At 45.5% G+C, this 23,464-nt stretch overlaps 1 protein-coding gene across 5 annotated transcripts in view; it reads left to right on the top strand.

Moving 5' to 3' along the window:
* The window catches only part of plekhg4 (pleckstrin homology and RhoGEF domain containing G4), a 257,371-nt gene that overhangs the window by 39,501 nt on the left and 194,406 nt on the right, over positions 1-23,464 (top strand). The window contains exon 1 of one of the 5 annotated variants that reach the window (XM_090223347.1): positions 8,418-8,696. The exons of 1 other annotated variant lie outside the window; for it this stretch is intronic. In XM_090223347.1, coding sequence (XP_090079473.1) covers positions 8,694-8,696 — 3 coding nt within the window. In that variant the 5' untranslated portion in view covers positions 8,418-8,693. Of the gene's footprint in view, positions 1-8,417; positions 8,697-23,464 lie in introns of those variants that run through there. 3 more of the 5 variants (XM_090223344.1, XM_090223343.1, XM_090223342.1) reach the window with 3 other exon arrangements.

The following is a 23,464-nucleotide window of genomic DNA, read 5'->3' as shown; positions in this document are numbered from 1 at the left end:
ACAGGATATTGATAAACCTTTCCCCTGGTACTGTATATTTAACAGGATATTGATAAACCTTTCCCCTGGTACTGTATATTTAACAGGATATTGATAAACCTTTCCCCTGGTACTGTATATTTAACAGGATATTGATAAACCTTTCCCCTGGTACTGTATATTTAACAGGATATTGATAAACCTTCCCCTGGTACTGTATATTTAACAGGATATTGATAAACCTTTCCCTGGTACTGTATATTTAACAGGATATTGATAAACCTTTCCCTGGTACTGTATATTTAACAGGATATTGATAAACCTTTCCCTGGTACTGTATATTTAACAGGATATTGATAAACATTCCCCTGGTACTGTATATTTAACAGGATATTGATAAACCTTTCCCGGGTACTGTATATTTAACAGGATATTGATAAACCTTTCCCTGGTACTGTATATTTAACAGGATATTGATAAACCTTTCCCCTGGTACTGTATATTTAACAGGATATTGATAAACATTTCCCTGCTACTGTATATTTAACAGGATATTGATAAACCTTCCCCTGGTACTGTATATTTAACAGGATATTGATAAACCTTTCCCTGGTACTGTATATTTAACAGGATATTGATAAACCTTTCCCTGGTACTGTATATTTAACAGGATATTGATAAACCTTTCCCTGGTACTGTATATTTAACAGGATATTGATAAACCTTTCCCCTGGTACTGTATATTTAACAGGATATTGATAAACCTTTCTCTGCTACCGTATATTTAACAGGATATTGATAAACATTCCCCATGTACTGTATATTTAACAGGATATTGATAAACCTTTCCCCTGGTACTGTATATTTAACAGGATATTGATAAACCTTTCCCTGGTACTGTATATTTAACAGGATATTGATAAACCTTTCCCTGGTACTGTATATTTAACAGGATATTGATAAACCTTTCCCTGGTACTGTATATTTAACAGGATATTGATAAACCTTTCCCCTGGTACTGTATATTTAACAGGATATTGATAAACCTTTCTCTGCTACCGTATATTTAACAGGATATTGATAAACATTCCCCATGTACTGTATATTTAACAGGATATTGATAAACCTTTCCCCTGGTACTGTATATTTAACAGGATATTGATAAACCTTTCCCCTGGTACTGTATATTTAACAGGATATTGATAAACCTTTCCCCTGGTACTGTATATTTAACAGGATATTGATAAACCTTTCTCTGCTACCGTATATTTAACAGGATATTGATAAACATTCCCCATGTACTGTATATTTAACAGGATATTGATAAACCTTTCCCCTGGTACTGTATATTTAACAGGATATTGATAAACCTTTCCCTGGTACTGTATATTTAACAGGATATTGATAAACCTTTCCCTGGTACTGTATATTTAACAGGATATTGATAAACCTTTCCCTGGTACTGTATATTTAACAGGATATTGATAAACCTTTCCCCTGGTACTGTATATTTAACAGGATATTGATAAACCTTTCTCTGCTACCGTATATTTAACAGGATATTGATAAACATTCCCCATGTACTGTATATTTAACAGGATATTGATAAACCTTTCCCCTGGTACTGTATATTTAACAGGATATTGATAAACCTTTCCCCTGGTACTGTATATTTAACAGGATATTGATAAACCTTTCCCCTGGTACTGTATATTTAACAGGATATTGATAAACCTTTCCCCTGGTACTGTATATTTAACAGGATATTGATAAACCTTTCCCTGGTACTGTATATTTAACAGGATATTGATAAACCTTTCCCCTGGTACTGTATATTTAACAGGATATTGATAAACCTTTCTCTGCTACCGTATATTTAACAGGATATTGATAAACATTCCCCATGTACTGTATATTTAACAGGATATTGATAAACCTTTCCCCTGGTACTGTATATTTAACAGGATATTGATAAACCTTTCCCCTGGTACTGTATATTTAACAGGATATTGATAAACCTTTCCCCTGGTACTGTATATTTAACAGGATATTGATAAACCTTTCCCCTGGTACTGTATATTTAACAGGATATTGATAAACCTTCCCCTGGTACTGTATATTTAACAGGATATTGATAAACCTTTCCCTGGTACTGTATATTTAACAGGATATTGATAAACCTTTCCCTGGTACTGTATATTTAACAGGATATTGATAAACCTTTCCCTGGTACTGTATATTTAACAGGATATTGATAAACATTCCCCTGGTACTGTATATTTAACAGGATATTGATAAACCTTTCCCGGGTACTGTATATTTAACAGGATATTGATAAACCTTTCCCTGCTACTGTATATTTAACAGGATATTGATAAACCTTCCCCTGGTACTGTATATTTAACAGGATATTGATAAACCTTTCCCTGGTACTGTATATTTAACAGGATATTGATAAACCTTTCCCTGGTACTGTATATTTAACAGGATATTGATAAACCTTTCCCTGGTACTGTATATTTAACAGGATATTGATAAACCTTTCCCCTGGTACTGTATATTTAACAGGATATTGATAAACCTTTCTCTGCTACCGTATATTTAACAGGATATTGATAAACATTCCCCATGTACTGTATATTTAACAGGATATTGATAAACCTTTCCCCTGGTACTGTATATTTAACAGGATATTGATAAACCTTTCCCCTGGTACTGTATATTTAACAGGATATTGATAAACCTTTCCCTGCTACTGTATATTTAACAGGATATTGATAAACCTTTCCCCTGGTACTGTATATTTAACAGGATATTGCTAAACATTGACAAACAAAGGGAAAACAATTCACACAATTAATACGCAGGAATCGGTGGGAGCCAGAGCACAGTAGTGGAGAGAGATGTGCAGTATTGATACGCAGGAATCGGTGGGAGCCAGAGCACAGTAGTGGAGAGAGATGTGCAGTATTGAAGTGACCAGTAACCCCTGGTTTCTGGTAACACCTGGTTTCTGGTAACCCCTGGTTTCTGATAACCCCTGGTTTCTGGTAACCCCTGGTTTCTGGTAACCCCTGGTTTCTGGTAACACCTGGTTTCTGGTAGCCCCTGGTTTCTGATAACCCCTGGTTTCTGGTAACCCCTGGTTTCTGTTTACACCTGGTTTCTGGTAACCCCTGGTTTCTGGTAACCCCTGGTTTCTGGTAACCCCTGGTTTCTGGTAACCCCTGGTTTCTGGTAACCCCTGGTTTCTGGTAACACCTGGTTTCTGGTAGCCCCTGGTTTCTGTTAACCCCTGGTTTCTGGTAACCCCTGGTTTCTGTTTACACCTGGTTTCTGGTATCCTCTTCATTTAATTTAAGGTAACCTGGTTTCCCCAGTACTCTATACTGTGTGGTTAAGGTAGCCTGGTTTCCCCAGTACTCTATACTGTGTGGTTAAGGTAACCTGGTTTCCCCAGTACCCTATACTGTGTGGTTAAGGTAGCCCGGTTTCTCCAGTACTCTATACTGTGTGGTTAAGGTAGCCTGGTTTCCCCAGTACTCTATACTGTGTGGTTTAGGTAGCCTGGTTTCCCCAGTACTCTATACTGTGTGGTTAAGGTAGCCTGGTTTCTGTTAACCCCTGCATTGCCCCAGTACTCTATACTGTGTGGTTAAGGTAGCCTGGTTTCCATAGTACTCTATACTGTGTGGTTAAGGTAGCCTGGTTTCCCCAGTACTCTATACTGTGTGGTTAAGGTAGCCTGATTTCCCCAGTACTCTATACTGTGTGGTTTAGGTAGCCTGGTTTCCCCAGTACTCTATACTGTGTGGTTAAGGTAGCCTGGTTTCTGTTAACCCCTGCATTGCCCCAGTACTCTATACTGTGTGGTTAAGGTAGCCTGGTTTCCATAGTACTCTATACTGTGTGGTTAAGGTAGCCTGGTTTCCCCAGTACTCTATACTGTGTGGTTAAGGTAGCCTGGTTTCCCCAGTACTCTATACTGTGTGGTTAAGGTAGCCTGGTTTCCCCAGTACTCTATACTGTGTGGTTAAGGTAGCCTGGTTTCCCCAGTACTCTATACTGTGTGGTTAAGGTAGCCTGGTTTCTGTTCTGTCATGACGTGTGTTATTGCAGGCGTAGCTGCCAGTTGTGTTTCTAGAAGCCTCCCTCCCTGAGGTTTAACCTGCTCCATAACTCTGCAGCTCTAACCAACTAGAGGTTTGTTCAAAATGCAACTAGATTTACCAGTTTTAATGTACATTTCTTCATTGTCTTTTGTTTGGAGCGCATGTCTGGTTTCTCCGTCTGGTCACTGTTCAAATCAAATTGTATTTGATTGTATTCGTACAACAGGTGTAGTAGACCTCACAGTGAAATGCTGAATACAACAGGTGTAGTAGACCTTACAGTGAAATGCTGAATACAACAGGTGTAGTAGACCTCACAGTGAAATGCTGAATACAACAGGTGTAGTAGACCTTACAGTGAAATGCTGAATACAACAGGTGTAGTAGACCTCACAGTGAAATGCTGAATACAACAGGTGTAGTAGACCTTACAGTGAAATGCTGAATACAACAGGTGTAGTAGACCTTACAGTGAAATGCTGAATACGACAGGTGTAGTAGACCTCACAGTGAAATGATGAATACAACAGGTGTAGTAGACCTTACAGTGAAATGCTGAATACAACAGGTGTAGTAGACCTTACAGTGAAATGCTGAATACAACAGGTGTAGTAGACCTCACAGTGAAATGCTGAATACAACAGGTGTAGTAGACCTCACAGTGAAATGCTGAATACAACAGGTGTAGTAGACCTCACAGTGAAATGCTGAATACAACAGGTGTAGTAGACCTCACAGTGGAATGCTGAATACAACAGGTGTAGTAGACCTTACAGTGAAATGCTGAATACAACAGGTGTAGTAGACCTTACAGTGAAATGCTGAATACAACAGGTGTAGTAGACCTTACAGTGAAATGCTGAATACAACAGGTGTAGTAGACCTCACAGTGAAATGCTGAATACAACAGGTGTAGTAGACCTCACAGTGAAATGCTGAATACAACAGGTGTAGTAGACCTTACAGTGAAATGCTGAATACAACAGGTATAGTAGACCTCACAGTGAAATGATGAATACAACAGGTGTAGTAGACCGTACAGTGAAATGCTGAATACAACAGGTGTAGTAGACCTTACAGTGAAATGCTGAATACAACAGGTGTAGTAGACCTTACAGTGAAATGCTGAATACAACAGGTGTAGTAGACCTTACAGTGAAATGCTGAATACAACAGGTGTAGTAGACCTTACAGTGAAATGCTGAATACAACAGGTGTAGTAGACCTTAAAGTGAAATGCTGAATACAACAGGTGTAGTAGACCTTACAGTGAAATGCTGAATACAACAGGTGTAGTAGACCTCACCGTGAAATGCTGAATACAACAGGTGTAGTAGACCTCACAGTGAAATGATGAGTACAACAGGTGTAGTAGACCTCACCGTGAAATGCTGAATACAACAGGTGTAGTAGACCTCACAGTGAAATGCTGAATACAACAGGTGTAGTAGACATTACAGTGAAATGCTGAATACAACAGGTGTAGTTAGACCTCACAGTGAAATGCTGAATACAACAGGTGTAGTAGACCTCACAGTGAAATACTGAATACAACAGGTGTAGTAGACCTCACAGTGAAATGCTGAATACAACAGGTGTAGTAGACATTACAGTGAAATGCTTGCTGAATACAACAGGTGTAGTAGACCTTACAGTGAAATGATGAATACAACAGGTAGACCTTACAGTGAAATGCTGAATACAACAGGTGTAGTAGACCTCACAGTGAAATGCTGAATACAACAGGTGTAGTAGACCTCACAGTGAAATGATGAATACAACAGGTGTAGTAGACCTTACAGTGAAATGCTGAATACAACAGGTGTAGTAGACCTTACAGTGAAATGCTGAATACAACAGGTGTAGTAGACCTCACAGTGAAATGATGAATACAACAGGTGTAGTAGACCTTACAGTGAAATGCTGAATACAACAGGTGTAGTAGACCTTACATTGAAATGCTGAATACAACAGGTGTAGTAGACCTCACAGTGAAATGATGAATACAACAGGTGTAGTATGTGGAGGCTATATACAGGGTGTTACGGTACAGAGTCAATGTGGAGGCTATATACAGGGTATTACGGTACAGTGTCAATGTGGAGACTATATACAGGGGGTACCAGTACAGAGTCAATGTGGAGGCTATATACAGGGTATTACGGTACAGAGTCAATGTGGAGGTTATATTCAGGGTATTACGGTACAGCGTCAATGTGGAGACTATATACAGGGGGTACCAGTACAGAGTCAATGTGGAGGCTATATACAGGGTATTACGGTACAGAGTCAATGCGGAGGCTATATACAGGGGGTACCAGTACAGAGTCAATGTGGAGGCTATATACAGGGTATTACGGTACAGAGTCAATGTGGAGGCTATATACAGGGTATTACGGTACAGAGTCGATGTAGAGGCTATATACAGGGTATTACGGTACAGAGTCAATGTGGAGACTATATACAGGGGGTACCAGTACAGAGTCAATGTGGAGGCTATATACAGGGGGTACCAGTACAGAGTCAATGTGGAGGCTATATACAGGGGGTACCGGTACAGAGTCAATGTAGAGGCTATATACAGGGGGTACCAGTACAGAGTCAATGTGGAGGCTATATACAGGGTGTTACGGTACAGAGTCAATGTGGAGGCTATATACAGGGTATTACGGTACAGAGTCAATGTGGAGGCTATATACAGGGTATTACGGTACAGCGTCAATGTGGAGACTATATACAGGGGGTACCGGTACAGTCAATGTGGAGGCTATATACAGGGGGTACCGGTACAGAGTCAATGTGGAGGCTATATACAGGGGGTACCAGTACAGTCAATGTGGAGGCTATATACAGGGGGTACCGGTACCGAGTCAATGTGGAGGCTATATACAGGGGGTACCGGTACAGAGTCAATGTGGAGGCTATATACAGGGTATTACGGTATAGAGTCAATGTGGAGGCTATATACAGGGGGTACCAGTACAGAGTCAATGTGGAGGCTATATACAGGGTATTACGGTACAGAGTCAATGTGGAGGCTATATACAGGGTGTTACGGTACAGAGTCAATGTGGAGGCTATATACAGGGGTACCGGTACAGAGCCAATGTGGAGACTACATACAGGGTATTACGGTACAGAGTCAATGTGGAGGCTATATACAGGGTATTACGGTACAGCGTCAATGTGGAGACTATATACAGGGGCTACCGGTACAGTCAATGTGGAGGCTATATACAGGGGGTACCGGTACAGAGTCAATGTGGAGGCTATATACAGGGGGTACCAGTACAGTCAATGTGGAGGCTATATACAGGGGGTACCGGTACCGAGTCAATGTGGAGGCTATATACAGGGGGTACCGGTACAGAGTCAATGTGGAGGCTATATACAGGGTGTTACGGTACAGAGTCAATGTGGAGGCTATATACAGGGTGTTACGGTACAGAGTCAATGTGGAGGCTATATACAGGGGTACCGGTACAGAGTCAATGTGGAGGCTATATACAGGGGGTACCGGTACAGAGCCAATGTGGAGACTACATACAGGGTATTACGGTACAGAGTCAATGTGGAGGCTATATACAGGGTATTACGGTACAGAGTCAATGTGGAGGCTATATACAGGGGGTACCGGTACAGTCAATGTGGAGGCTATATACAGGGTGTTACGGTACAGAGTCAATGTGGAGGCTATATACAGGGGGTACTGGTACAGAGTCAATGTGGAGGCTATATACAGGGTATTACGGTACAGAGTCAATGTGGAGGCTATATACATGGTATTACGGTACAGAGTCAATGTGGAGGCTATATACAGGGGGTACCGGTCCCGAGTCAATTTGGAGGCTATATACAGGGTGTTACGGTACAGAGTCAATGTGGAGGCTATATACAGGGGGTACCGGTACAGAGTCAATGTGGAGGCTATATACAGGGGGTACCGGTACCGAGTCAGTGTGGAGGCTATATACAGGGGGTACCGGTACAGAGTCAATGTAGAGGCTATATACAGGGGGTACCGGTACAGAGTCAATGTGGAGGCTATATACAGGGGGTACCGGTACTGAGTCAATGTGGAGGCTATATACATGGTGTTACGGTACAGAGTCAATGTGGAGGCTATATACAGGGGGTACCATTTGTACATTGTTAAAACACTGGTAAAAATATATAACATGACATTTGTAATGTCTTTATTGTTTTGAAACTTCTGTATGTGTAATGTTTACTGTTAGAGAGAGAGAGAGAGAGAGAGAGAGAGAGAGAGTACCCTACGTTAGAATAGAGTGGCCCAGTTCTCTCGGCTGGGTTGAAATTTCAATGGTGTGAAATGGTGCAAACTCCTCCCACCCGGGGCACCGGGCCATACACAACAAGGCAGAGAGGCGGGACTGGGTCTGAGGGGGCGGGACTGGTGTGGGCGGGCCGTAGCATGTGGGCGGGCTGTAGCGTGTGCTCGTCGCTGCAGTGTGTGAAAGCAGTAGTTGGTCGTTGCAGCGGTTTGGAAGGAGGTCGACCAGCAGAGAGACTCATTCACTGAGGAATATTGAGGACAATGATCCCAGGATACACTACTACAGAGGACATACTGCATACACTATGGTGAGTGGACACACACACACTGAACACACACAGAACGAACACAGAACACACACAGAACAAAAAACACACACAGAACACACACTGAACTCACACACACTGAACACACACTCACAGAACACACAAACACACACACTCACAGAACACACTGAACACACACACACACACACTGAACACACACAGAACACAGAACACACACAGAACACACACACTGAACACGCACATTGAGCTGCATGTAGTTTTGTCTGAGGAGGTGTTGCTGTGTGATGGCTTTACCTTACCGGGACAGGGTAGGACAGGACAGGGTAGGACAGGGTGGGACGGGACAGGGTGGGACAGGGTAGGACAGGGTATGGTAGGACGGGACAGGGTGGGACAGGACAGGGTAGGACAGGACAGGGTAGGAGAGGACAGGGTGGGATAGGGTAGGACAGGACAGGGTAGGACGGGACAGGGTAGGACAGGACAGGGTAGGACAGGACAGGGTGGGACGGGACAGGGTAGGACAGGGTAGGACAGGGTGGGATAGGGTAGGACAGGACAGGGTAGGACGGGACAGGGTAGGACAGGACAGGGTGGGACAGGACAGGGTAGGACAGGGTAGGACAGGACAGGGTGAGACAGGGTAGTACAGGACAGGGTGGGACAGGGTAGGACAGGGTAGGACAGGACAGGGTAGGACGGGACAGGGTAGGACAGGGTAGGACAGGACAGGGTAGGACGGGACAGGGTAGGACGGGACAGGGTAGGACGGGACAGGGTAGGACGGGACAGGGTGGGACAGGACAGGGTAGGCCAGGACAGGGTAGGACAGGACAGGGTAGGTCAGGGTGGGACAGGGTGGGACACGGTAGGACAGGACAGGGTAGGACAGGACAGGGTGGGACAGGACAGGGTAGGACAGGACAGGGTAGGCCAGGATAGGGTAGGACAGGGTAGGACAGGACAGAGTAGGACAGGACAGGGTGGGACAGGGTAGGACAGGACAGGGTGGGACAGGACAGGGTAGGACAGGGTAGGACAGGACAGGGTGAGACAGGGTAGTACAGGACAGGGTGGGACAGGGTAGGACAGGACAGGGTAGGACAGGACAGGACAGATAATGTTAGATAATCCTACTGGGGACAGGAGAGAGAGTCAGGATTGTTGAAGAGCCTGTGGGGGAAAGTCAGTCTGAATACACTGTTGACTTTAAGGTTGAATAGGTGTTGTTACAAAGGTGGATTTTCCTCAAGGGCTTGAGGTGTGTTTAAGTGTGTTTCCTTGCTGTGTGTCCTGAGGTGCGTGTGTGTGTTTCCTTGCTGTGTGTCCTGAGGTGTGTGTGTGTGTGTGTTTCCTTGCTGTGTGTCCTGAGGTGTGTGTGTGTTTCCTTGCTGTGAGCGTGTGTGTGTCCACGTGAATGTCTGTTTAAGCGCTGCCTGCTGCAGATACGTGCCTCTCTGTGGGGTTGACTGGCTGTGCTGTTGGCCTTGGGGCAGACGGTTTGGGGCAGACAGTCTCCTCAGTACTGATCCCCTTCCTCTCTGAGGTAACCGTATTATGAACCTTACTGTGCTGTTGGCCTTGGGGCAGACAGTTTGGGGCAGACAGTCTCCTCAGTACTGATCCCCTTCCTCTCTGAGGTAACCGTATTATGGACCTTACTGTGCTGTTGGCCTTGGGGCAGACGGTTTGGGGCAGACAGTTTGGGGCAGACAGTCTCCTCAGTACTGATCCCCTTCCTCTCTGAGGTAACCGTATTATGAACCTTACTGTGCTGTTGGCCTTGGGGCAGACAGTTTGGGGCAGACAGTCTCCTCAGTACTGATCCCCTTCCTCTCTGAGGTAACCGTATTATGAACCTTACTGTGCTGTTGGCCTTGGGGCAGACAGTTTGGGGCAGACAGTCTCCTCAGTACTGATCCCCTTCCTCTCTGAGGTAACCGTATTATGGACCTTACTGTGCTGTTGGCCTTGGGGCAGACAGTTTGGGGCAGACGGTTTGGGGCAGACAGACCTTACTGTGCTGTTGGCCTGGGGCAGACAGTTTGGGGCAGACGTTTTGGGGCAGACAGACCTTACTGTGCTGTTGGCCTTGGGGCAGACGGTTTGGGGCAGACAGACCTTACTGTGCTCACTGGGGGACTGAAGGGCTCTTTTTGAAGGAGAGACGGGCTTAACCAGGGTGTGTGTGTGTTTACCTCAAACATCCGAGGAAGGTCAGCCCTGCGGAGAGAGAGAAAGGGAGAGAGAGAGAGAGAGAGGGAGAACGCTGGCATCAAGAATTGTAATTTCCTCGTTTCACAGGCACATGGAGAGGGGAGGGAAGAGAGAGAGATGGCTGAGGGTTAGCAGGACAGTGGAGGAGGGAGGGAAGAGAGAGAGATGGTTGAGGGTTACGGGGCAGGACAGTGGAGGAGGGAGGGAAGAGAGAGAGATGGCTGAGGGTTACGAGGCAGGACGGTGGAGGAGGGAGGGAAGAGAGAGAGAGATGGCTGAGGGTTACGGGGCAGGACGGTGGAGGAGGGAGGGAAGAGAGAGAGATGGCTGAGGGTTACGGGGCAGGACAGTGGAGGAGGGAGGGAAGAGAGAGAGATGGCTGAGGGTTACGGGGCAGGACAGTGGAGGAGGGAGGGAAGAGAGAGAGATGGTTGAACTGCTATCTAATCTCTTATAAAAATGGGTTCCAAAGGGTTCTTCAGCTGTCCCCATAGGAGAACCCCTTTTGGTTCCAAGTAAAATCAGGTAGAACTCTTTCCACAAGAATTCATTGAATTATCCAGTGGACTGTGGCCCCTTGATATACTCTGTGTTCTATACATATCCCCCCTATTGGGGTCTGCTGGGGTCTCTCTCTCTGGTCTCTCTCTCTGGTCTCTGGTCTCTCTCTGATATATCCTTGATATACTCTGTGTTCTATACATATCCCCCTTATTGGGGTCTGCTGGGGTCTCTCTCTCTGGTCTCTGGTCTCTCTCTCTGGTCTCTGGTCTCTCTCTGATATATCCTTGATATACTCTGTGTTCTATACATATCCCCCCTATTGGGGTCTGCTGGGGTCTCTCTCTCTGGTCTCTGGTCTCTCTCTCTGGTCTCTGGTCTCTCTCTGATATATCCTTGATATACTCTGTGTTCTATACATATCCCCCCTATTTGGGTCTGCTGGGGTCTCTCTCTCTCTCTGGTCTCTCTCTCTGGTCTCTGGTCTCTGGTCTCTCTCTGATATATCCTTGATATACTCTGTGTTCTATACATACCCCCCTTATTGGGGTCTGCTGTGGTCTCTCTCTCTGGTCTCTCTCTGGTCTCTCTGGTCTCTGGTCTCTGGTCTCTCTCTCTGGTCTCTCTCTGATATATCCTTGATATACTCTGTGTTCTATACATATCCCCCTTATTGGGGTCTGCTGGGGTCTCTCTCTCTGGTCTCTCTCTCTGGTCTCTCTCTCTGGTCTCTCTCTGATATATCCTTGATATACTCTGTGTTCTATACATATCCCCCCTATTGGGGTCTGCTGGGGTAATTCTATCCATGCTGACACTCAGCGTTGAGATGTTTCTCTCTCTGGTCTCTCTCTCTCTCTCTGGTCTCTCTCTCTCTGGTCTCAGGATCTCTTTCTCTCTGGTCTCTCTCTCTCCCCCAACCTCCCTCTCTCTGGTCTCTGGTCTCTCTCTCTGGTCTCTCTCTCTCTCTCCCCCAACCTCCCTCTCTCTGGTCGCTCTCTCTCTCCCCCAACCTCCCTCTCTCTGGTCTCTCTCTCTCCCCCATCCACCCTCTCTCTCTGGTCTCTGGTCTCTCTTTCTCTCTGGTCTCTCTCTCTCACCCAACCTTCCTCTCTCTGGTCTCTCTCTCTCTCCCCCAACCTTCCTCTCTCTGGTCTCTCTCTCTGGTCTCTGGTCTCTCTCTCTGGTCTCTGGTCTCTCTCTCTCTCTCTCCCCCAACCTCCCTCTCTCGCTGGTCTCTGGTCTCTGTTTATCTCTGGTCTCTCTCTGGTCTCAGGATCTCTTTCTCTCTGGTCTCTCTCTCTCCCCCAACCTCCCTCTCTCTGGTCTCTGCTCTCTCTCTCTGGTCTCTCTCTCTCTCCCCCAACCTCCCTCTCTCTGGTCTCTCTCTCTCCCCTATCCTCCCTCTCTCTCTGGTCTCTGGTCTCTCTTTCTCTCTGGTCTCTCTCTCTCACCCAACCTTCCTCTCTCTGGTCTCTCTCTCTGGTCTCTGGTCTCTCTCTCTGGTCTCTGGTCTCTCTCTCTCTCTCTCCCCCAACCTCCCTCTCTCTCTGGTCTCTGGTCTCTCATTATCTCTGGTCTCTCTCTGGTCTCTCTCTCTGGTCTCTCTCTCTGTTCTCAGGATCTCTTTCTCTCTGGTCTCTCTCTCTCCCCCAACCTCCCTCTCTCTGGTCGCTCTCTCTCTCTCCCCCAACCTCCCTCTCTCTGGTCTCTGCTCTCTCTCTCTGGTCTCTCTCTCTCTCCCCCAACCTCCCTCTCTCTGGTCTCTCTCTCTGGTCTCTGGTCTCTCTCTCTCTCTCCCCCAACCTCCCTCTCCCTGGTCTGTTCCTCTCAATTCAATGTAAGGGGTTATTGACATGGGAAACATATGTTTGCGTTGTAAGTGAAATAAACAATAAGAAATTAACAGTAAACATTACACTCACAAAAGTTCCAAAATAATAAAGACATTTCAAATGTCATATAATGTCTATATACAGTGTTGTAACGATGTGAAAATAGTTAAAGTACAAAAGGGAAAATAAATAAACATAAATATGGGTTGTATTTACAATGGTGTTTGTTCTTCACTGGTTGCCCTTTTCTTGTGGCAACAGGTCACACATCTTGCTGCTGTGATGTCACACTGTGGAATTTCACCCAGTAGATATGGGAGTTCATCAGAATTGTGGGTCTGTGTAATCCTGAGTGAAATATATGTTTCAGACTATGAGACGTCATAAAAAAAATGGGTTTCTCATGAAAAAGTCTGTAGCGTACCTCCTACAAACTAACACGACCTACAAGCTAATACGACCTACAAGCTAATACGGCCGCTCTAATGGAAAGATGAGACCCTCACGAACCCCAAGGGACTCGCCTGAGGTCCGTCCATATGCTGACATTGACTTTGCTATTTTTGTGTGTCACTGCGTTTCGCTTGATAGCTAGTCAGCCAGCCCATAGAGAGAACATTGCATTGTGGGGTTTTGTAGTCGACAGATTTTCCACAACGATTTTCACATTAATGCCAAACCTTATTATAATGGCAAAATGAAACATTTGTTCACCAAAGATATTGTTCTCATTTATTAGTGTTATGTAATACTGGGAATTATAGGAATTAGGGTTTTGGGGTGGATTTTTCCTTTAAGTATTTCACTGTTATCTGTGACTCTGCATGGTACTAAATAGTAGATTACCTCTGTGACCCTGTCTGTGCCCAGATCCCCTCAGCTCAGATCCCCTCAGCCCAGATCCTCTCAGCCCAGATCCTCTCAGCCCAGATCCTCTCAGCCCAGATCCTCTCAGCCCAGATCCCCTCAGCCCCAGATCCTCTCAGCCCAGATCCTCTCAGCACCAGATCCCCTCAGCCCAGATCCTCTCAGCCCAGATCCTCTCAGCCCAGATCCTCTCAGCCCAGATCCTCTCAGCCCAGATCCTCTCAGCACCAGATCCCCTCAGCCCCAGATCCTCTCAGCCCAGATCCTCTCAGCCCCAGATCCCCTCAGCCCCAGATCCTCTCAGCCCAAATCCTCTCAGCCCAGATCCTCTCAGCCCAGATCCACTCAGCACCAGATCCCCTCAGCCCCAGATCCTCTCAGCCCAGATCCTCTCAGCCCCAGATCCTCTCAGCCCCAGCCCCATATTTTAAAATATGGAAGCCAACCCAGCTGAGACTTCCCTACAACAACAGAGCTGTCAGTCCCATGTCAGTCCCATGTCAGGCCCATTGACAGGACAGATACCAGCTAAGACTTCCCTACAACAACAGAGCTGCCAGTCCCATGTCAGTCCCATGTCAGTCCCATGTCAGGCCCATTGACAGGACAGATACCAGCTGAGACTTCCCTACAACAACAGAGCTGCCAGTCCCATGTCAGTCCCATGTCAGTCCCATGTCAGTCCCATGTCAGTCCCATTGACAGGAGAGATACCAGTGCTTTGTTATATAGTACACTGTACCTTTAACCAAGGCAGTAGGGCACTATATAGGGAACACGGTAGTGCACTATATAGGGAACACGGTAGGGCACTATATAGGGAACACGGTAGTGCACTATATAGGGAACACGGTAGTGCACTATATAGGGAACACGGTAGTGCACTATATAGGGAACACGGTAGTGCACTATATAGGGAACACGGTAGTGCACTATATAAGGAACACGGTAGTGCACTATATAGGGAACACGGTAGTGCACTATATAGGGAACACGGTAGTGCACTATATAGGGAACACGGTAGTGCACTATATAGGGAACACGGTAGTGCACTATATAGGGAACACGGTAGTGCACTATATAGGGAACACGGTAGTGCACTATATAGGGAACACGGTGCCGTTTGGGATGCATCCATTAAAACAGTCAACCCGCCTAACACTGAAGCTATGACTTCGCCTTTAGGACGTTCCTGCCCCCACATACATGACCGCGGGGTCAGAAGGTCACAGAGAGGGGGTTCAGGGAGGTTAACAATATTTAAGGCTGCCTACTCTAATGAACTGTCCTCTGTGGTATTATGGCCCAGTATTCAGAGAGCTGAGGAGACCCTTCAGATGCTGATATAAGACTTCATAGGACTAAAGCCAAAACGCTTCCTCGTATACGACAACAACAACGATTAGAGGGACAGGACTGGGAGGAACCCCCTATTTAGACTGTAGTCTATACAACAACAACGATTAGAGGGACAGGAGTGGGAGGAACCCCCTATTTAGACTGTAGTCTATACAACAACAACGATTAGAGGGACAGGAGTGGGAGGAACCCCCTATTTAGACTGTAGTCTATACAACAACAACGATTAGAGGGACAGGAGTGGGAGGAACCCCCTATTTAGACTGTAGTCTATACAACAACAACGATTAGAGGGACAGGACTGGGAGGAACCCCCTATTTAGACTGTAGTCTATACAACAACAACGATTAGAGGGACAGGACTGGGAGGAACCCCCTATTTAGACTGTAGTCTATACAACAACAACGATTAGAGGCACAGGACTGGGAGGAACCCCCTCTTTAGACTGTAGTCTGTCTGGCGCTAACCTCTAGACTGTAGTCTGTCTGGCTCTAACTTCTAGACTGTAGTCTGCTCTGACTCTAACCTCTAGACTGTAGTCTGTCTGACTTTAACCTCTAGACTGTAGTCTGCTCTGACTCTAACCTCTAGACTGTAGTCTGTCTGGCTCTAACCTAAACATGGTGATATAGGACGCTGACTGACTGATGGTGGTAAACATGGTGTCAGCTCTGTCTAAATCGTTGGAGAGGATGACAGGAGGAAGTGAAGGGCGGAGGGAGCCTGAAAGACATATTGATTGAAGAAGTGTGATGGCTCAAAGCCTCCCTGAAAACAGGAATGCAGAGCAGAGCAGGGCCTTGTCAGGGGCTGAAAGGCAGCAGAGCAGGGCCTTGTCAGGGGCTGAAAGGCAGCAGAGCAGGGCCTTGTCAGGGGCTGAAAGGCAGCAGAGCAGGGCCTTGTCAGGGGCTGAAAGGCAGCAGAGCAGTGCCTTGTCAGGGGCTGAAAGGCAGCAGAGCAGGGCCTTGTCAGGGGCTGAAAGGCAGCAGAGCAGGGCCTTGTCAGGGGCTGAAAGGCAGATCCAACCAGACATGTGGAGGCTGAAAGGCAGCAGAGCAGGGCTGAGGAGTCAGGGCCGTGGTGGAGAGGGGTCAGGGTTAGAGCTGAGGTGGAGGCAGTGAACTCCCTAGTGATTTATATAAGTGCAGATACATCACCTCTGTCTCTGGTATGAAGGGGGTGGGGGTGGACAGGGTGCTTCCTCTGGGACAGAGGGGTGTACCGAGAGAGAGAGACCGTACTGATGGGATGGACAGGGTTAGAACCATGTGACCTGGCCTAATGACCTGGTCACGCTGGTTGAAACACTCAAACACATTCCCAAACTAGACTGTGGATTTTTATTTATTTAACTAGGCAAGTCAGTTAAGAACAAGTTCTTATTTACAATGACGGGCCTACACCGGCCAAACCGCGGATGACGCTGGGCCAATTGTGCGCCGCCCTATTAGACTCCCAATCACGGCCGGTTGTGAAACAGCCTGGATTCGAGCCAGGGCGTCTGTAGTGACGCCTCAAGAACTGAGATGCAGTGCCTTAGACCGCTGCGCCACTCGGGAGCCCCATAGTGAACATGGTATCTTTGTGATTAGTAAATACTGTGAACATGGTATCTTTGATTAGTAAATACTGTGGACATGGTATCTTTGTGACTAGTAAATACTGTGTGGACATGGTATCTTTGTGACTAGTAAATACTGTGTGGACATGGTATCCTTGTGATTAGTAAATACTGTGGACATGGTATCCTTGTGATTAGTAAATACTGTGGACATGGTATCCTTGTGATTAGTAAATACTGTGGACATGGTATCTTTGTGATTAGTAAATACTGTGGACATGGTATCTTTGTGATTAGTAAATACTGTGGACATGGTATCTTTGATTAGTAAATACTGTGGACATGGTATCTTTGATTAGTAAATACTGTGGACATGGTATCTTTGTGATTATTAAATACTGTGGACATGGTATCTTTGATTAGTAAATACTGTGGACATGGTATCCTTGTGATTAGTAAATACTGTGGACATGGTATCTTTGTGATTAGTAAATACTGTGGACGTGGTATCTTTGATTAGTAAATACTGTGGACATGGTATCTTTGATTAGTAAATACTGTGTGGACATGGTATCCTTGTGATTAGTAAATACTGTGGACATGGTATCTTTGATTAGTAAATACTGTGGACATGGTATCTTTGTGATTAGTAAATACTGTGGACATGGTATCTTTGATTAGTAAATACTGTGGACATGGTATCTTTGATTAGTAAATACTGTGTGGACATGGTATCCTTGTGATTAGTAAATACTGTGGACATGGTATCTTTGATTAGTAAATACTGTGGACATGGTATCTTTGATTAGTAAATACTGTGGACATGGTATCCTTGTGATTAGTAAATACTGTGGACATGGTATCTTTGATTAGTAAATACTGTGGACATGGTATCTTTGATTAGTAAATACTGTGGACATGGTATCTTTGTGATTAGTAAATACTGTGGACATGGTATCTTTGATTAGTAAATACCGTGGACATGGTATCCTTGTGATTAGTAAATACTGTGGACATGGTATCTTTGTGATTATTAAATACTGTGGACATGGTATCTTTGATTAGTAAATACTGTGGACATGGTATCCTTGTGATTAGTAAATACTGTGGACATGGTATCTTTGATTAGTAAATACTGTGGACATGGTATCTTTGATTAGTAAATACTGTGGACATGGTATCTTTGTGATTAGTAAATACTGTGGACGTGGTATCTTTGATTAGTAAATACTGTGGACATGGTATCTTTGATTAGTAAATACTGTGTGGACATGGTATCCTTGTGATTAGTAAATACTGTGGACATGGTATCCTTGTGATTAGTAAATACTGTGAACATGGTATCTTTGATTAGTAAATACTGTGTGGACATGGTATCCTTGTGATTAGTAAATACTGTGGACATGGTATCCTTGTGATTAGTAAATACTGTGGACATGGTATCTTTGATTAGTAAATACTGTGGACATGGTATCCTTGTGATTAGTAAATACTGTGAACATGGTATCTTTGATTAGTAAATACTGTGGACATGGTATTTTTGATTAGTAAATACTGTGGACATGGTATCTTTGATTAGTAAATACTGTGTGGACATGGTATCCTTGTGATTAGTAAATACTGTGGACATGGTATCCTTGTGATTAGTAAATACTGTGGACATGGTATCTTTGATTAGTAAATACTGTGGACATGGTATCTTTGTGATTAGTAAATACTGTGGACATGGTATCTTTGATTAGTAAATACTGTGGACATGGTATCTTTGATTAGTAAATACTGTGTGGACATGGTATCCTTGTGATTAGTAAATACTGTGGACATGGTATCTTTGATTAGTAAATACTGTGGACATGGTATCTTTGATTAGTAAATACTGTGGACATGGTATCTTTGATTAGTAAATACTGTGGACATGGTATCTTTGTGATTAGTAAATACTGTGGACATGGTATCTTTGTGATTAGTAAATACTGTGTGGACATGGTATCTTTGTGATTAGTAAATACTGTGGACATGGTATCCTTGTGATTAGTAAATACTGTGTGGACATGGTATCTTTGATTAGTAAATACTGTGGACATGGTATCCTTGTGATTAGTAAATACTGTGGACATGGTATCTTTGATTAGTAAATACTGTGGACATGGTATCTTTGATTAGTAAATACTGTGTGGACATGGTATCTTTGTGATTAGTAAATACTGTGGACATGGTATCTTTGATTAGTAAATACTGTGGACATGGTATCCTTGTGATTAGTAAATACTGTGGACATGGTATCTTTGATTAGTAAATACCGTGGACATGGTATCTTTGATTAGTAAATACTGTGGACATGGTATCTTTGTGATTAGTACTGTTGAGGTACTTGTATATGTCTCCATGTTAACCAACAAGTGTTGAGGTAGTTGGATATGTCTCCATGGAAACCAATAGGTGTTGAGGTAGTTGGATATGTCTCTTTGGAAACCAACAGGTATTGAGGTAGTTGGATATGTCTCCATGGAAACCAACAGGTGTTGAGGTAGTTGGATATGTCTCTATGGAAACCAACAGGTGTTGAGGTAGTTGGATATATCTCCATATAAACCAACAGGTGTTGAGGTAGTTGGATATGTCTCCATGTAAACCAGCAGGTGTTGAGGTAGTTGGATATGTCTCCATGGAAACCAACAGGTCCATGAAGCTCTTCCCCCTCATCAATCTCATTAAAGTCAGCCAGTCGGTCTGTCTGCCTGTTTGTTTCCAGCCATCAGGCATCTTCCGCCAGCCTTCTCTGGCTCTGGGCCTGCCTGATATCAGTCAGCTCCGACCCAAGTGAACCTCATGTTGTCACATCCTGCTGGGTTTGACCCCGGCAACTTCCCAGACACAGCAGAGCTTTCACACAGTGGAGCCGTACGTACGGAGACACACCTTGCTTTCAATAGCCCAGACTTTAGCCCCAATCCACGGCTGACCGGACGCCAGGAGCCCACTAGGGATTGTAGTGGAGCCACAGCGAGCGGAGCCCTGGCAGCTTACTGGAAGGAGGGAAGGAGGGAAGGAGGGAAGGAAGGAGGGAGGGAGGGAGCCTTTGATGTTGATGAGGGAAGGCGATTACTTTATACACTGCTGTCGTTCTCAGATCGGTACAGAGAGATGTGGTGGAGAGTCTGGAGAGAGCTGGCAGAGAGACATCATCTCACTGCCTCATGATACGTTCAGCCGCTGGAGAGGAAAATCGAGGGCCCAAGTGGCTCCCTATTCCCTACATAGTGCACTCCTTCAGACCAGAGCTCAGGGCCCTTTGTAGGGAATAGGGGGCCGTTTCAGACTGAGTTTCCGAAGAGCAGTTAAAAGATTAGTTTGACGTTTGGGTTTGGTTTTAAAAGTATTTTAGTTCGCTACTTCTGAGACATCAAATGATCTCAGAAAGATTTAGTTTCTGTAATCACTTTTGAGTCCCAACTTTTCTGTGGAGTTTCTAAAGGAGTTCCTGATTCCCTTCTCTGAAACCAGCCGGGAGCTTTTCTATACTTGGGACAATAGCGAGGGGACGGTGTGTTTACTCGTTTGATTATGACTTTCCTTGTCAGGGAAGATTAACGGTCTGTATTTTAGGAGGTAAACTTGAGGATTCCAGTCTTTTGTTTCAAGGCCTGTTGACAGGAGGAGTAGAGATTAGCATGAAGCATTCAATCGACAACCAAGAGCAGTACTGCAGATACCACAGGGGTAGAAAGGATCATCCCATGTCTTTACCACCCGTGGAAATATATATTGGACTTGGGCCTTGTGAGGGAGTATAGCTCGGGCCTTGTGAGGGAGTATAGCTCGGGCCTTGTGTGAGGGAGTATAGCTCGGGCCTTGTGAGGGAGTATAGCTCGGGCCTTGTGAGGGAGAATAGCTCGGGCCTTGTGAGGGAGAATAGCTCGGGCCTTGTGAGGGAGTATAGCTCGGGCCTTGTGAGGGAGTATAGCTCGGGCCTTGTGAGGGAGTATAGCTCGGGCCTTGTGAGGGAGAATAGCTCGGGCCTTGTGAGGGAGTATAGCTCGGGCCTTGTGAGGGAGTATAGCTCGGGCCTTGTGAGGGAGTATAGCTCGGGCCTTGTGAGGGAGTATAGCTCGGGCCTTGTGAGGGAGAATAGCTCGGGCCTTGTGAGGGAGTATAGCTCGGGCCTTGTGAGGGAGTATAGCTCGGGCCTTGTGAGGGAGTATAGCTCGGGCCTTGTGAGGGAGTATAGCTCGGGCCTTGTGAGGGAGTATAGCTCGGGCCTTGTGAGGGAGAATAGCTCGGGCCTTGTGAGGGAGTATAGCTCGGGCCTTGTGAGGGAGTATAGCTCGGGCCTTGTGAGGGAGTATAGCTCGGGCCTTGTGAGGGAGAATAGCTCGGGCCTTGTGAGGGAGTATAGCTCGGGCCTTGTGAGGGAGTATAGCTCGGGCCTTGTGAGGGAGTATAGCTCGGGCCTTGTGAGGGAGTATAGCTCGGGCCTTGTGAGGGAGTATAGCTCGGGCCTTGTGAGGGAGAATAGCTCGGGCCTTGTGAGGGAGTATAGCTCGGGCCTTGTGAGGGAGTATAGCTCGGGCCTTGTGAGGGAGTATAGCTCGGGCCTTGTGAGGGAGTATAGCTCGGGCCTTGTGAGGGAGTATAGCTCGGGCCTTGTGAGGGAGAATAGCTCGGGCCTTGTGAGGGAGTATAGCTCGGGCCTTGTGAGGGAGTATAGCTCGGGCCTTGTGAGGGAGTATAGCTCGGGCCTTGTGAGGGAGTATAGCTCGGGCCTTGTGAGGGAGAATAGAGCGGGCCTTGTGAGGGAGTATAGCTCGGGCCTTGTGAGGGAGAATAGCTCGGGCCTTGTGAGGGAGTATAGCTCGGGCCTTGTGAGGGAGTATAGCTCGGGCCTTGTGAGGGAGAATAGCGCGGGCCTTGTGAGGGAGAATAGCTTGGGCCTTGAAGTCTTGAAGGGTATTTGTGTCTGCTTGGTATGTAGCAGAGCTGGGTTCAACCTACTGAGTCGCATTACACGTCATTATTAGATGATGCAGTCGATGTCAGCTGTGTATGAAATCAGAGAGGGAGAGACAAACAGCAACATACAGAGAGAGAAATAGTGAGGGGGAAAGTTTCCACAGATCCTGGGAGAGAGAGAGAGGGTCTATAGTAGTATAGGGCTCTGGTCTATAGTAGTACCACTAGTAGTACCACTATATAGGGAATAGGGTTCTGGTCTATAGTAGTGCCACTATATAGGGAATAGGGCTCTGGTCTATAGTAGTACCACTATATAGGGAATAGGGCTCTGGTCTATAGTAGTACCACTATATAGGGAATAGGGCTCTGGTCTATAGTAGTACCACTATATAGAGAATAGGGCTCTGGTCTATAGTAATACCACTATATAGGGAATAGGGCTCTGGTCTATAGTAGTACCACTATATAGGGAATAGGGCTCTGGTCTATAGTAGTACCACTATATAGGGAATAGGGCTCTGGTCTATAGTAGTACCACTATATAGGGAATAGGGCTCTGGTCTATAGTAGTACCACTATATAGGGAATAGGGCTCTGGTCTATAGTAGTACCACTATATAGGGAATAGGGCTCTGGTCTATAGTAATACCACTATATAGGGAATAGGGCTCTGGTCTATAGTAGTACCACTATATAGGGAATAGGGCTCTGGTCTATAGTAGTGTACTATATAGGGAATAGGGCTCTGGTCTATAGTAGTACCACTATATAGGGAATAGGGCTCTGGTCTATAGTAGTAACACTATATAGGGAATAGGGCTCTGGTCTATAGTAGTACCACTATATAGGGAATAGGGCTCTGGTCTATAGTAGTACCACTATATAGGGAATAGGGCTCTGGTCTATAGTAGTACCACTATATAGGGAATAGTGCTCCATTTGGGACGAACATAAAGCCTTCTCTCCAGTTGTCCCTCAGTCTCTTTGTTCCTAGTAGTTCCCATTTCAACAGAGGTTCACACCTCCACAGAAGCAACGCGTGTCATTAAGATGGCATCCTGCTGGCTGAGAGGTGTGTGTGTGTGTGAGTGTGTGTGTGAGTGTGTGTGTGTGTGTGTGTGTGTGTGTGTGTGTGTGTGTGTGTGTGTGTGTGTGTGTACGGACACTAGTTTGCAGGGCTCTGAATTAAAAATATTAATTGGTAGCACTGATGCGCCCAACTTTAAATAATTTGGAGCACAGCATAACATTTAGGAGCACCACATAACATTTAGGAGCACCACATAACATTTAGGAGCACCACATAACATTTAGGAGCACCACATAACATTTAGGAGCACCTCATAACATTTAGGAGCACCACATAACATTTAGGAGCACCACATAACATTTAGGAGCACCACATAACATTTAGGAGCACCACATAACATTTAGGAGCACCTCATAACATTTAGGAGCACCACATAACATTTAGGAGCACCACATAACATTTAGG

Source organism: Oncorhynchus mykiss, chromosome 26, assembly GCF_057628025.1.
Source record: "Oncorhynchus mykiss isolate SJ-2025 chromosome 26, ASM5762802v1, whole genome shotgun sequence".
NCBI classification, from domain to species: domain Eukaryota; kingdom Metazoa; phylum Chordata; class Actinopteri; order Salmoniformes; family Salmonidae; genus Oncorhynchus; species Oncorhynchus mykiss.
Note: the sequence above shows the minus strand (reverse complement) of the source record. Positions and strands in the feature narration are given on the sequence as shown.